We start from the raw sequence: 15,917 nt of genomic DNA, 5'->3' as shown, positions 1-15,917 counted from the left end.
AGATACTTATCAATGAGAAATATGATATGCAGTCATGTTGCAGATTCCAAACCAAAGTGATTGTTGCCAAATACAGCTGGATTTTATGAAAGATATATTCCAGCACATGTAGTACTTGCTATCTCAGCTTCTCATCCATTCACCTTGACAGAACAAAGTCACGTTTATAAGCTGACCACTATACAATTTGTGCTCAGTTTCTTTGTATTTTGATAATGCTTTACGTGAACTATCTTAAATAACCACTACTAACATTATTTCACTTCTCTTGATGTTAGTGTTTTATTGCTTCTGCATTTCAGCAGTTCAGCATTGTAGGATATGCATTTTGTAGTGGTTTCTGCTATTTTTTTTAATTTGATTACTAGTATTAGTTTATTGATCAGAAATTTATTTGATGGGAATTTGATGTTCTTTGAAAGTGTATAACTATTAAAAAGGTAATGCCTTATCCCTCAGTACCATACAGATAAAATAAGGTTCGTCCCTTTATAGATACATTTAAACCAATTACGACCAAAAAGGAAAGATCACATTTTCTGAAGTAATCTGCGGTACCATAATACATTGTTATGGACCTGTGCTCTGCTGTTGTATATCACAGAAAATTGAGAAATTGGAGTAATCGAACATTATTACTGAATGTAATAAATGTCTCACAAGGAGAAAATGGCCTGAAATGAAATTAGTCAAATATAAAGGTAGAAAAAGTGTCTGCTTACAGGTCACAGGAGATAGAGTGAGTGATATCTACCAAAAAAAAGACAGCTTTTCTAGCTTTTGGAACCGCCCTTTTCTTTCTTTTATAATGAAAAACAGTTTATGGAATCAAACAGTGGAAACTCCAGGTAGGAATATCAACAATGTAAGGAAAGATAGATTGCTACTTACTATAAAGAAGACACATAAGCTGCAGGCAGGCACAATTAAAAGACACTTACATAGAGCTATCAGCCACAGCCTTCGTCAGCAAACACACACCATTTACACACATGAGCAAGCACACGTCATGCACACGTGACCACCAGCTCCAGCATCATGGTTTGGAATGGCTAATAGTAATCTATCTTTACCTGCATTGTTGAAAAGAGTCTTTCGGTTATTTTAGGTTGTTGCATATCTTTCCTCCCATATAGAAACACAGTTAAATGCATCTTGGCTATCAACTGTAAACTGTGAGATTTGAAGACCTGGAACAGAGCAGCACTCCTTTATGCAACACATCACACTGTCGAGTATCACAGTCTTAAACCTCAGAAGCTACTTATACCTCAATTAAAATAACTTTGAGAGAGCGCATTTCACCTTATTGGCTCTTTGTTGATATACACAGAGCCATGTTAAGTTTGACTGGCTGGACACTGACAACAGTGTGCCATGCCACTTCAATCTGTCAATCATAAAGCATCATTTTTTGTTTCTTTATTGTAGCTATAAACCATAAAAAAAAGGAGTGTTCTTCCCCAGCCCCTCCCTCCCCCCCACCCCACCCCACCACACACACACACACACACACACACACACACACACACACACACACACACACACACACACACAAAATCCCTTCCTCCCTCCTTCCCTCCGCCTTATCTTTCCCTTCTTTTGATGAATGAAGAAACCCTTGATTCCAAAAGCTAGCAAAAGGTGGGCATTTTTTCTGCTATTATCTGCCTGAAATGTCATATTAGGCCAATATTTCAGTTCAGATCTCATTTATAGTATATATTAAAGTTATTGATCAACTTAAAATTTTATAATTGTGAGCTTCCATTAACATAAATTTTATATATACTATATTGCTCCATAAAGCTGGCAATATTAATGGTTGTGTATAGAACTATAAAATTTTATTCCATAAATTTGTGAAAATAATTTTCACAACACAAAATTTTGTGTGTTTTTATATGATCTTAATTTTGTTTCATGAAAGAGTATTGTTCTGTTCATTTGAATGTGATATATTGTAAAAAAAATCATACATTGCACCAAAAATATGTATTACTTTTTAACTCATCATGTACTGTCATTCATACAAAAACTTCATTGATGGTTGTGAAATGTTTGACAAATATTAAACCATGCATCAGTATTAAAGCTTGTATCAGAGATATTTCTTTCCCTTCATGAGTGCTGGAATCAATTTCTGACCAGGGAATTTGTGCCACACAGTGGAACATATGTTTAATTGTTCCACATAAAATATCAGACTTGATAGAGAAACTTCAAACAACTTCATCAGTCATAAAAGCTAAATTCAGTGTTGCACAGTTCTCCAAACAAGTCAGTAGTTAGTTAATCTCTTTTTTGAAAAGTTGATTATCTTGACCTAAAATGATTCACCAAAGACAATTTTGACACATTTCATAGACAAACATTTCCGATTTGCCATAAAACACCACAAAATTGCTCAAAAGCTTAGGAAAAGGATAGTCAGGTGCCAAGATAGAAGAGAACTGGGTATGGAAGGGGAATGGGTTGAAACAGGTGTAGCTGCATAGCTCTGGCTGAAAACGAGTCAACTGGGACAGACCGACCACTGTGGCATCCTCAGTCAATGATGTTATCTGGATGCTGCATGGAGGAGAGTTAGGTCCACTCTACCAGCCACTGCCAGCTTTGTATATCTTAGAGCCACTATTTGTCATTCAGCTAGCTCCTCAGCTGGCATCATGAGACTGAGTGGACCCTGTTACATACCTCCCAACAAGGAAAAATTCCTGGCAGTCCCGGATTTGAACCTGGGCCCTCCACATGACAGTCGGCCACACTGACTCCTCAGCTAAAGAGTCAGATGAAACAGGCATATATACAGAGAAATTCATGGAAAGACAATAGTAAAAGCCACAATACAAGGGACTGCTGCTGATAATTTGAAGCTATTCAAGAAACAACTCGATGTTTTTATCTTCTAACTATATTGACGTTATACTAGGTTAAATACCTCTGCCAAAAAGCAGTTACTTAATAAAACTGAGAAAATAACAGTCTCCTCCTACTTCTTCATTTTATTTTTAAAGTAGCATCAAACCTGGCAGTTTTATGACATTACATGTATAACTTGAGTAAAATGTTTTGGGTAGTTAATGTTAAGATTTGTTCATTTGCTCACTTATTTTGTTCTTTAAATTCCATCGTGAAGGAAAGTCTTCAGGAATGTGGAACAAGTCGCATTACCATTAACAGTGAGAAGCAGCCACTGCAGATTATGACTTGCACCAATCCACCCACAACAATAATTATGGCAATTATTTGTAGATTACTTTATATATGTACATTAGGAAAAAAAACAGCTGCTTTGAAAAAATGCCATTGCTTCCCATTTCATACATAATTAGGTTTGTACAGAACCCTTAGAGTGGAAGTCCTATTTGCACTAGTCCGGTTTTGTTTTATGTTAACATTTCAGCTGGGTCCAAAATAATTAAATATAAATATTAAGTCATAACTCAAGTAGAAAATGATTTTAACTTCGACAATAAATAAAATTTTCTTGTAACATACTTCTTGTTTGGCTGATTCATGATGCCCTTTGTTGTGCTTGAGTCTAATTCGATAAACACTTTTGAACTGAATTCGTTTTGTAGATAAGAAATAAGTGTGTAATAAGAAATAAGTGTAATCAATAGTAAATGTCCTGGTGAGTTTGAGGAGGGGGGTGCACATTCCTGTTCGCTTGTGTGTGCCAGTCAAAGGCATAGATCTTTGCCCGATATTCAGCTGTCTTCATTACTTTTTTTTTGTATGTGTCACAATATTGTCCTAATAAGTGGAAACAAAGAAAAACTACAACTTATGACAAGTACCTACAGAAACATTGCAAGGCAAACAGGATTAGAAATTAATGAGAAGAAAACGGAGTACATGGTCGTGAATAAGGCACCCAATGATGGTAGGCACTGACAATTGATCATCTCACTTTTAAAACAGTAGACACCTTTAAATATTTGGGAAGCATCATCAATGAACAGAATAAAATGGAAATTTAAATTAAAGTGAGGATAGCAGCAGCAAATAAAGCTTATTTTGGCCTACAAGATGTGTTATCCAGTAGAGCTGTTTCCAGAAGCTTCAAACTTAGGCTATATCAGGGTGTAATTCTGCCAGTAGCTCTATATGGGTCAGAAAGCTTCACATTTAGAAAAGCAGGTGAACAAAAATTACTATTTTTTGAAAGGAAAATATTAAGGAGACTTTTTGGACCCAAAAGAGACACAGAAACACAGGAGTGGAGAATACTTAAAAACCAGGAATTGAAGGAGCTACATCAACAGGCTGATATTAGTCAAATGATAATAATAATAATAATGGTTTATTTGTCCATAATAACTTTTACAGTCATTGACATAGTCAGTCAGTACATATATGAACAATAATAATAGTTTAGTAGTAGAAATAAAGTACATACAACATTAAAAATCCTTGATGGAGTACAAACATTTACCAATTAACAGCTGCTTTAATTTTATTGTAAATATGTTTCCTTTTAACATTTTTATGGTATTTGGCAGTCTGTTGTAAAAAAATCTTCCAGCAGAAAATGGATTACGATCGGTTGCTTTTTTTCTGAATTTTATTTGGTAATCCTCTTTCCTCCTTCTATTATAACTGAGGATATCACTATTTATTATACTGTGCTCCATATTTTCTTTAACAAACAGTATAGTCCTTAGAACATATAATGAATATACTGTTAGTATATTATACTTAATGAAGTATTCTCTACAGGGTTGACGCTTACTAATATTGGTTGTTATACTAATTGCTCAAAGGATCAAGAGGAGGAGACTGATGTGGGCTGGACATCTAATTAGTAAAGGAGAATGGAATACAAAAGCCAGGAACAGAGGGCACTGGAAGAGGAATGTAGAGAATGCATATGGTCTCCAAGGCCCAAGTGACAGATGACGACGATGATGTGTCACCGAAAAATATATATCATACAATAACAGGGAACGACAGATGCAAAAAGTGTAAGGAGTTTTCACAACAGACTTAAGACTATATGGAATGTAGTGAAAAGAGAGACAAGATGGCCTACCACACAACAGGATGACATCACCACTGAATTGAATGGAAGGGCTATAAAGGATGATTCACAGATAGCAAAAATATCTAATAATCATTTCTTAATTAGTGTAGAAAACATAGGGACAAACAGTACAAGAGGAACTTCACAGCAGTATGGTGAAAAAGCAACTCATAAAATTCAATCGTACAGATATATCAGCAATTTCTCTAGCTGAAATTAAGAAAATTATATATTCTCTCAAAAATGAAATCTCATCTTAACTTGATGGTGTTTTCAATGGAGTACTAAAGATTTTATAATAAGCCCCGTCTTAGCTGAGATAGGTAATGCAATAATAACTCAACGTATTTTTCAAAGAAACTGAAATATGCCATTCTTAAACCCCTCCACAAGAAAAGTACAGAGATGTTAACAATTACCAGCCTGCTTCATCATTTTCCAAAATTTTTGAGAAGGTGGTGTATCCTTGAATGGTGTCTTACCTGAGCAACAGTAATAGCCTTCGTAAATCAGTTTGGATTTCAGGAGAGTTGTCCTAATGAGAATGCAATTTACATGTTCACTCCCCAAATTTTACAAGCATTAAATAACAAAATAGCAATGGGTGGTATTTTCTGCGACCTATCTAAGGCATTCAACTGTGTTAGTCACAATATTCTCCTAGGTAAACTGAGGTTTTATGGGATTGGTGGTACAGCCAGCCAATGGATAAAGGCTTATCTAACCCAGAGAACACAGATAGTTGTAGTTAGTAATTCAACCAATGTAATCCAGGGACATTATTCTGACTGAGGAGAAATCATGTATTGGGTTCCCCAACACTCAATCATAGGTCCACTATCATTCCTCATATGTGTAAATGATCTTCCATCTAATATACAAGAAGAAGAATTAGTTCTGTTTGCGATGACACTAGTATTGTAATAATTCCAAGCATACATACAGAAACAAAATAAACGATGAACAAAGTTCTCAGATGTGTCGTTCAGTGGTTTTCTGTGAATAGTCTCGCCCTCAATTTTAAAAAGTCACAACATACTCAGTTCTGTACATCTAGAGGTGCTACATCAGTGATAAATATAATAAATACGTTGGAAACTTCGAAATCCTTTGGTGTCTATAACTATTGGGCAAAAATTTGCTGTAAGAATAACATGTGGTGCTCACCCATGCTCATCTTGTAGACATCTGTTTAAGGAGTTAGACATGCTGGGTACTGCTACACAGTACATTTATTCCATTATGAAATTTGTTGTAAATAATCCATTGCTGTTCAAAGGGAACAATGAAGTACATGATTACAATATTAGAAGAAGAAACTAAATTCATTATGCCACATTAATGTAGCATTGAGCAGAAAAAGGTGTGCACAATGTTGTAGCCACGAGTTTTAATGACTAGTACAAATTTCTGTTATTGTCATGTATGGAAGGTGGTAGGTAGGAATTATTAAGTCACATCTGTATGTCTCTCTTAATAATATTAAACACTTGTAAATGACAAGCATTTGGGCATATTTACAGTAAATGATAAGCATTTGGGCACATTTACAAAATAATTTGTGATGTTAATATAAAATGATTCATTCCACATCATTAAAATTTATCGTGCAAATGATCGATGGAACATGAAACTAACTAACTGTGTATCTGTGCAGAGATTCTCCTATGTTTAGTACAAATTGAACCGAGTTTTCTCATCATAAATTTTATAGCAGATTATCCTACATTTTGTGTGTTTGTTTGTTTGTGTGTGTGTGTGTGTGTGAGTGTGTGTGAGAGAGAGAGAGAGAGAGAGGGGGGGGGGGGGACCTTCAGTATTGACTTCGTAAGTGTGCAGATCATTGTTATTTTCTGATGAAGACCTTACATTGAACTAAACCATAAAGAGTGTTGCCTTTGCTCCCAGTTTGATCCACTAAAACTACTAGAGAATAACCCTGTTTAAACATGTTTGCAGGATTTCACCATTTATGCCCACTTGCTTTGTATATAGTCCTGAAACAAGAGGATAACAGCTAGTTTACCTACAGATTAGCTCTGTTTTATCTGACAGCGTGACAACTGTATTATGTTTTAAGATTCTGTGAAATGTCAGCCTTGTTCCCTAAAATTTTAGGGCAAAGTTTTTAATGTACTATCAGGGTGGCTGGCTCATCTATGTTCTTTCTGAGTGAGTCAACCACATATCCAATTGTATTACTTGTGTTTTAATTGAAAGATTTGAACATTTGATGAAATTTTATGTAAACACACACACACACACACACACACACACACACACACACACACACACAGTTCTAATAACTCCATCATTATTTTGTCGGCAGATAAGATATTTGACCAGCAGAATTTCATGAAGGAGGCACAGTACCAGCTCTGACACTTATGTTCACAATATTTGACACCATTACCCACTTTAATGTGTTCACACAAGTTTGCGATCTTTATGTTCAGGAGCAATGTCAATGAAACGCTTAAAAGTAGAAAAACTATTCAAAGCTATTGTAGATTTAGACAAATCTTTTGACAACACAGAGAAAGGAATTAAAGTTCAAGGAGATGCGTTAATAACTTCAAGCTTGCTGATGACATAGTAATTGTGTCAGAATCGGTCAAGAGCAGTTGACCAAAATGGATAGTGTCTTGAAAAGAGATTCGTATCAAAACAGGTGATAATGTGGGAATTGGATTAGGAAGTCAGTAGGGTTACCAACTTTCCAGTTTTTTTCCAAATTGTCCAGCTTTTTGATGCTTTCTGTAATGTCTGTCTGGCATTTTTGTTTTTTAGAAATCATCCAGCTTTCTAGTAACGATGTTGCATTTCACCATCTACAGAATTTCAGTTAGCTTAACTGAACTGAATTATAAGTTGCACACACTTGGGTATATATTTCTCATGAGTATTGCTACCAATGACGTGATTGTTTGGAGAAATGGTGCAACAAAAGCTTGTCAGTTAAATATTTGAAGTTGGACTTTCTGAATGTTACAGTGTATAGAAGCACTAATCCATTGAGAATTGTAGTGAAGTACTGTTGTTGAATGTCTGGTGAGGATTGTCATTGTATATTCTTCTGATAACAATTCAGCTGTTCTTTCACAGTAAATTCTACTGAAAAATGTGCTTTCAAAGGAAGCACTACTGGAAAAGACTGAGTTTACTTCAAGGTAGTTGCAGTGCGTTTGTGAAAATTAAATACCATTTTCAGCACTATAGAAGAGTGTCAATGGATTTCTTTACTCATATTGATATTACAGCATGTTTATCACCCCAGTTTGTAAAATATAAACGATTTTTTCTAATATCTTGCTTTTTATTAAGCACTGTCCTTCTCTTATAACAATGAAAGTAATCAATTGTTTACAATATAATGTAACTGGATATATAAAAAAATCTACTCACAAAGCAGAGGCAGGAGAATGCACACATAAAAATAAAAGATTTTAGTTATGCAAGCTTTCGGAGCCAGTGGCTCCTTCTTCCGGAAGAAACATTGAGGGGGAAGGAAGAGGGCCAAAGGGAAAGGAACTGGGGTGGTTTAGGAAAAGGAGTAGAGGTCAGACAAGTCACCCAGAACCCCAGGTCAGGAAAGACTTACTGGACGGGATGAGAGGAAAAGAATCAGTCTTTCCTTCTCCTTCCGTGTGCTAAGTCTCCCTGACCTGACATTCTGGGTGGTTTTTCCAAATTTTGCTCCTTTTCCTAAACCTTTCCAGTTCCTTTCTCTTCAGCCCTCTTCCTTCCCCCCTCAACCATTCTTCCAGAAGAAGGAGCTACTGGCTCCGAAAGCTTGCATAAGTAAAATCTTTCATTTTTATGCATGTGTTCTCCTGCTGCTGCTTGGCAATCAGATTTTTTATCTGTCCTACTTTTGATACTTCTGAGTTGGTGACACTAGAAGTGAGACACTAAAAACAGTATTTTGGCAGCAAAATAACTGATGACAGACGAACTAGGAAGGATATAAAAGGCAAACTGCCCATAACAAAAAAGTGTTTCTGAAAAACAGGAAGTTGTTAACATCTAATATAAATTTAAGTGTTAGGAAGTCTTTTCAGAAGGTGTGTAGCTTTTTGTGGAAGTGAAACATGAGCAATAAGCAATTCAGACAAGTAGAATGTAGAAACTTTTGAAATGTGGTTCTGCAAAAGAATGCTGAAGATTAGACCAAACTCAAGTTGGCGCTGTGGTTAGCACACTGGACTTGCATTTGGGAGGATGATGGTTCAAACCCATATATAGCCATCCTGATTTAGGTTTTCCGTGATTTCCCTTAAGCGCTTCAGAAAAATGCCGGGATGGTTCCTTTGAAAAGGCACAGCTGATTTCCTTCCCTAATCTGAGCTTGTGCTCTAATGACCTCGTTGTCAATGAGACGTTAAATACTAACCACCTCCTCCTCCTCCTCCTCCTGGGGATTATATGGGCAGATCACGTAACAGAAGAGGAGGTACTGAAACGAAGAAATGAATTGGAGAAAAAAGAAATTTATGGCACAACTTGACTAAAAGAAGGGATCAGTTGATAGTGGATGTAGTTTTCAGTAATTATGCAGTGATGAAGAGGCGTGCACAGGATAGTCGAGCATGGAGAGCTGCATCAGACTAGTCTTTGGACTGAAGACCATAACAACAACAGTAGCTTTTGCAATTAACTTCATCATGGAAGAAATAAGAGTTGGCTGGGGAAGACTAGAGAAGAGAGTCAGGTCACGGGGCTCACCTGTTGTGAGAAAAAGGAGGAGGTTTGGGCCCATACTTAATGGAAATACGTCACTCAGGCCCCGAGTTGAGAGGGACAGTCAGTTTTCCCACGGCACCTGGAAGTATTGTCACCTAGTGGTGCCTGCCAAGGTAATGGTTCATCAGTGGTAAAAATTTTGGATCCCAGAAGTTCACATGTGTAAGCAAAACAAAGAAATAAAATCAGAGATCCCCAAGTTATATCACATATTCAGAGTGCATATGTCATTGTCTGTTCAGAGTGCATACGTCATTGTCTGCTTTGTCTTAACAAAATATCTGGAGCCATTTGTCACGAAATATAAAAACTTGGACTGAAAATGCCAGATCGTTCTGCACTCTAAAAGACTACAATAGCCTTGTACCTTCAGTTCATGATATCCTTTTCATCTCATTAGTCAGTGTCAAAAACTACTAAAACTATGATTGTAAAAAGTATTCACATTGCCTACCTGAGAGCAAATAATATATAAAAATCTTATATAAACTACTTCCTCAGTTATGTGTATTGTAGATTGTAGGTATGTATTAGGTGGTAGCATTGGTATGTTTGGTGATTAACAAATACAATGGTTTTGAGTGTTATTGTTCAAGAAATTGTCCTTCATTTCCTCCACATTGCACAAAAGTAATATGATAAGCATTCCCGCCCTCCACCTGACTCAGATTCTGGGTATGTTCTTGTCTACATGTGTCCTTTTACTAGCACATACTTGATTCCCACTATTCATGTGACTCAACACAGAAAGTATTTACATGTTTTTCTTTCTGTCCAAAGTGTCACATTAGCTTCTAAGTGTTTTCTGTGTTGACAGATTATTGTTTCTGCTCACTAAGAGTTGTTCTTTTCTTTCATTCAATGCACATTTTGCTGTTGCATTTCTGTTTCTGATTTCTGTGATTCATATGTTGAAATCTGTAAGTAAGTTGATTTGATGACAAAATTCATCAGCTTTTTCTGTTTTACCTGTAAGGAGTAAGTTTTTGAGTGAGCTTATTTACATAGCTACACATCACATTGTATGGCCTGAAAGTGTGAACCCAAGTATTAATCTCTTACACCAACTGCCCAAACTGACTTGAAAATTGTTTAGTGTTCCTCAGATGGAGCTACAACAAAGTTCTTGTGAAATTTAAATGGAATTCCTGCAGTTTGTTCCATCTCAAAATTAGTATTCAAAAGATAAAAATGAATAAATGGAGTTGTTACAGGAATAAATCACAAGTTTGATTGTTAAGGCGCAATAGGCTATTTGTTCATGATGGTGAAACTGACATGTTCTGGGTCTTAGTAAAATGCTACAAAAAATGACAGGCTGTAATAATGAGACACAAGTGATCAGTTATACATTTCTGTTCTTATTGTAGCCAACGTTTACTCAGTCTGATAATTCATTTACTAATTTACTAATCTACTGAACGTATATTCTGCCCCCTTCCCAAAACCCACTTTTCCAAACTTCCTGCAACGTATCATATCTCAACAAATGTAGCTTAGTACAATTTATCAGCTGTAATGTAATTAGCATATTTTTCACACATGATTTGCCTGTCAGAATAGACTGCAAATTATTGTTAACTAGTATTCATTAAAAGTGAAGAATCAGGAAATAAATTTGAGTTCCATCCACAGGGCGTTTCAGAAATATATTTATTAAGTTTGGGGGCATATCAGTTACATAAAAATGAGAAAAACATCTATGTAAACAAATATACAAAAAAAATGATTCTGATTGTGAGTTATAATGACAGCCCAACTCTTGGTGCAAAATTGGTGTTTATGTGGCAAGAACGCAGTGAGAACAATTACAGACATTCCAAACAGAGTCTTGCCGGTCACATTTCAAAGAACTAAAAATATCAACTGTAGCTTTCCACTTTATTAAAGCCTGTCTCGTCTCAATGAAAAATCAGCCAGAGACTTTGACTTACAATTATTGAACGAGAAATAGAAATAATATAGATTTAGAATACGCCAGTCATTTTAAATATGCTGGCATGAAGCTATATAATAAAATACCTCTTGCAGTGAGACACCTATCATACGATTCCTTTTCAGAGGGATGTACAGAACCTATTAATCAATAGCTGTGTGTATGAAGTAGAATAATTCTGTAACACTATGGTGATGCTAAATGTAACATTTAATTTTAATGTAAAATATAAATTTAATTATTAATGTAAAATCTTATTACTATACACATGTCAAAACCTGTCCATGTACATGATCAGTGGTTGATGAGTAAATATGAAATATCAAGGGTGGGCATAAACTTATAATCGGATCCTTCTGTGGACCCCAGTACTTACTCCAGATGTAGCCAAAAACATTATAGAAAACTAAATAAAGTTCACTGGAATGTAAGTTCCTCAATCATACTGTCATCATCAGTGGAGACTTTAATCATCCAACAATCAGTTGGAAATATTAGTTTTGTAAGAGATGAGCATGGCCGGAAGACCTGTGAAACTTTACTAAATGTGTTCTTTGATAAATACCTAGAACAGATAGATCAGAAGCTTACCCATGATGGAACTACATTTGGTGTAATGCCAACAAATAGACCTGGCCTCTTTGAAGATGTCCATATCAAAACTGGTATCTGCAACCATAAGGCAGTTGTAGCAAGAGTGATTACCAAAATAATAAAGACAACTAAAATAAATAGGATTTACATGTTCAGCAAAGTGGACAAAGAGGCAATAGTGTCATCTGTCAATGAGAAGTGTGAATCATATAGTTCTGGACAGAAGCATGTAGAAAAATTATAGCTCAGTTTTAAAAGAATACTTGGCCATGCACATGATAAGTGTGTGCCTAGTATAACAGTACTCAAAGGAAGAGACCTTCTATGGTGTGCAACCACCTGTACAGAAACTTTTGAAGAAACAGAAACTACTGCATAATGGATGTAAAATGGATGTAAAACAAAGCATTGGGCTATAGATAGAGGGATGCTGAATGAAATACATTTGGCTGTCAAGAGGACAATGCGTGAAGTCTTCTACAACTATCATAGCAGATATTATTGAAAAAACTATTATAAAACCAAAAGACATTTTGATTAAATGTAAAAACTGTTAGTGGTACCAGTGTAAAAGTCCAGAAACTGATGGATGAGACAGGATATGAAATTGAGGGTAGAAAAGCAAAACCAAAAATGCTCAATTCCGTTTCCAAATGTTCCTTTACAAAGAAATATCCATGTGAAGTATTGTCCCAATATAATTCTTGCACCACTGCTAAGATGATATAGATGTTAGTAAAGTTGTGTTGAGAAGCAACTGAGATCACAAAAATCAAGCAAGGCTCCAGGGCCAGATAAAACCTCTGTCAGATTCTACACCAAATTTGCAGCCGAATTGTCCCCTTTTTTAACCATAACCTACTATAGATCTCTCAAACAAAAACTACACCCGGTCGTTGAAAAAAAAAAAACACAAGTTTTGCCAATCTACAACAATGGTGGCAACCCTGATCCACAAAATTATCAACCAATATCCTTAAAATCAATTTGTTTTGGAATCTTATAGCATATTCTAAACTCAAATTTTATGAGGTTTCTTGGATAGAATTACCTTCTCGATGTCAACCAACATGATTTACAAAAATATCCATCACATGAAACCCAACTCACACTCTTCTCACGACATCCACAAAGCCATGGATAAAGGCAGTGAGGTAGACACAGTATTTCTTCATTTCCAGAAAGCATTTAACTAGTTGCACACCTACTCTTATTTTCAAAAGTAACATGGTATGGGGCATTAAGCAGAATTTTTGACTGGATTGAGGACTTCTTTGTAGAGGGGATGCAGCATGTTACCTTGGCTGGAGAATCATCAACAGATGAAGAAGTAACATCAGATGAGACCCAGAGAAGTGTGGTGGTACTCATGCTGTTCATGTCGTTTATTAATGTCCTTGCAGACAATATGAACAGTAACATCAGACTTTCCATAGATGACACAGTTATTTATAATAAAGTACCATCTGAAAAAATCCACACCAATGTTCAGTCTGATCCTGTAAAAATTTCAATGTGGTGCAAAGATTGGCAACTTGCTTTAAATGTTCAGAAAGTTAAAATGTGCATTTCCTAAAACTAAGAGACATAGTGTCCTATGACTACAATATCAACAAGTCACAACTGAAATTGGTCAGCTCGTAGAGATACCTGTGTGTAATAACTTGTAGGGATGTTAAAACTTCCTGGGAGATTAAAACTGTGAGCCGGACCGAGACTCGAACTCGGGACCTTTGCCTTGTGCGGGCAAGTGCTCTACCAACTGAGCTACCCAAGCACGACTCACGACCCCCCTCACAATTTTACTTCCACCAGTACTCATCTCCTACCTTTCAAACTTCACAGAAGATCCCGAGTTTGAGTCTTGGTCCGGGACACAGTTTTAATCTGCCAGGAAGTTTCATAGGGCACACAGTCTCCTGCAGAGTGAAAATTTCATTCTGTAGGGATATTGAACAAAACGATGACATAGGCTTATTTGGAGGAAAAGCTGGTGGCAGACTTTGGTTCATTGGTAAAATAAATCAATCTACAAAGGATCTTTGTTACAAAACACTCATCCTAGAATGTTGCTTAAGTGTGAGGGTCCTTACCAAACAGAAATAACAGAGGATGTTGGAGGTATGGAGAGAAGGGCAGCATAATTGATCACAGGTTTTTTGACCCATGGAAGAGAGTCCTTGAGATCATAAAAACCTGAACTGGCAGACACTTGAAGATAAACATAAACTATTCTGAGGAAGCCCACCTACAAAGTTCCAAGAACCACCTTTCAATGATGACTCTATAAATATACTATAACCCCTTATGTATCACTCCCCACATATCATGAGATCAAGATTAGACTAATTACACTAACTGCAGCATGCACAGAAGCATTTAAACAATCATTCTTTATGTGCTCCATATGTATGTGAGTGGAACAGAAAGAAGCCATAATAACCATTAAATTCATAAGTATCCTCTGCCATGCAGTTCACAATGGTTTGCATAGTTTGGATTTAGATTTAGCTAATCAATCCATAATATTAACTGGAGACAGTCTGTTGATGCTCTAACTGTATCCTTAATGAAGATGTTGTTCTATGGAGAGACATTTATTTTTTATATTTATGTACAGGGTGGTTTTAACCCATTAGCGCTGTGCGTTGCCATATGGCAACGTTTGTAACACTTTTTTAAAATCGTTGATTCCACAACATCAACAAAGCGATAGTGTTGGCAGCACTGGATTCCGTTCCGCAAGACTGTAAAGATCACTACAATGCAACAGTTTTAACAATCCATTTAAATTCTGCGGCGTAAGCAGTGTTGGAAGTCGTCGTTTGCTGAAGTGACGAAGAAAAATGGAGTATAAGTTCGAGTAAATATGTTTTACACAGTAACTTACGATATATAATTTGGTTTTTTAGTATGGTTGTGCTTTAAATACTCAAATACATATTCTTTGGAGGTTACTGCTTGTTGTGAAATAAATTGCGTTATTTAGGCCGTTTGAATGTCGGTGTTGCCGTATGGCAACGCTAGGCGCTTGTACTCAGTAAAAGGACGAATTTTCTCTTTTTTGTTTTAGAAGAGGTTTCTCACTTGCTGAGGCGCTTGCGATTCTTTATAATGACGATATTGAAGGTGATGTGTTTGTTGAGCCCCCATATATGCATAGAGAAGAATGATGGATTATTATATGTGTGGTGGCTGGACAACTCAGTTGTCACAATGATCTCTTCTTCCTGTGGTGCACAAGAAGTTAGCCAAGTCAAGAGATTCTTGCAACTAAAAAAGCGAAATATAATGATTCCCAGACCAAAACTGGTAGCCAAATATAATACATATATGGGAGGTACTGATCAGATGGATCAGAATCTAGCATGCCATGGCACTGCAATAAGAAGCATGAAATGGTACTGATGTCTCTTTACATGGATGTTAAATGTCGCCATACAAAACAGTTGGATTTTGTATAATAAAGCAAGAAACCAAACTATTTCTCAGCTTGATTTCAAGAAAGAAGTAGCAACAGTGTACTTGCAAAGACACGAAGCTTTACCAAAAGGAGCCGGGAGACCATCTGCATCGAGGGCATGTTCCGACAGCCGCATATCACATTCAATTAGG

The 15,917-nt window shown here is 36.2% G+C and overlaps 1 protein-coding gene and 1 long non-coding RNA gene across 3 annotated transcripts in view; one reads left to right on the top strand and one right to left on the bottom strand.

The window, feature by feature from the left end:
• Window positions 1-6,177, top strand: part of LOC124619192 (centrosomal protein of 89 kDa-like) — a 102,562-nt gene extending 96,385 nt beyond the window's left edge. The window contains exon 11 of the mRNA XM_047145412.1: window positions 4,726-6,177. Within this exon, the coding sequence (XP_047001368.1) occupies window positions 4,726-4,741 (16 nt within the window). The 3' untranslated portion in view covers window positions 4,742-6,177. The remainder of the gene's footprint in view (window positions 1-4,725) is intronic.
• LOC124619196 overlaps window positions 1-15,917 on the bottom strand; it is a 55,974-nt gene that overhangs the window by 25,495 nt on the left and 14,562 nt on the right. For both annotated transcript variants that reach the window (XR_006980058.1, XR_006980057.1), the window contains exon 2: window positions 1,074-1,190. This is a non-coding gene — a long non-coding RNA (uncharacterized LOC124619196). The remainder of the gene's footprint in view (window positions 1-1,073; window positions 1,191-15,917) is intronic.

This window comes from Schistocerca americana, chromosome 6 (genome assembly GCF_021461395.2).
Source record: "Schistocerca americana isolate TAMUIC-IGC-003095 chromosome 6, iqSchAmer2.1, whole genome shotgun sequence".
In the NCBI taxonomy this organism is placed as follows: domain Eukaryota; kingdom Metazoa; phylum Arthropoda; class Insecta; order Orthoptera; family Acrididae; genus Schistocerca; species Schistocerca americana.
The sequence above is the reverse complement of the archived record's forward strand: the minus strand, read 5'-3'. Positions and strand labels throughout refer to the sequence as shown.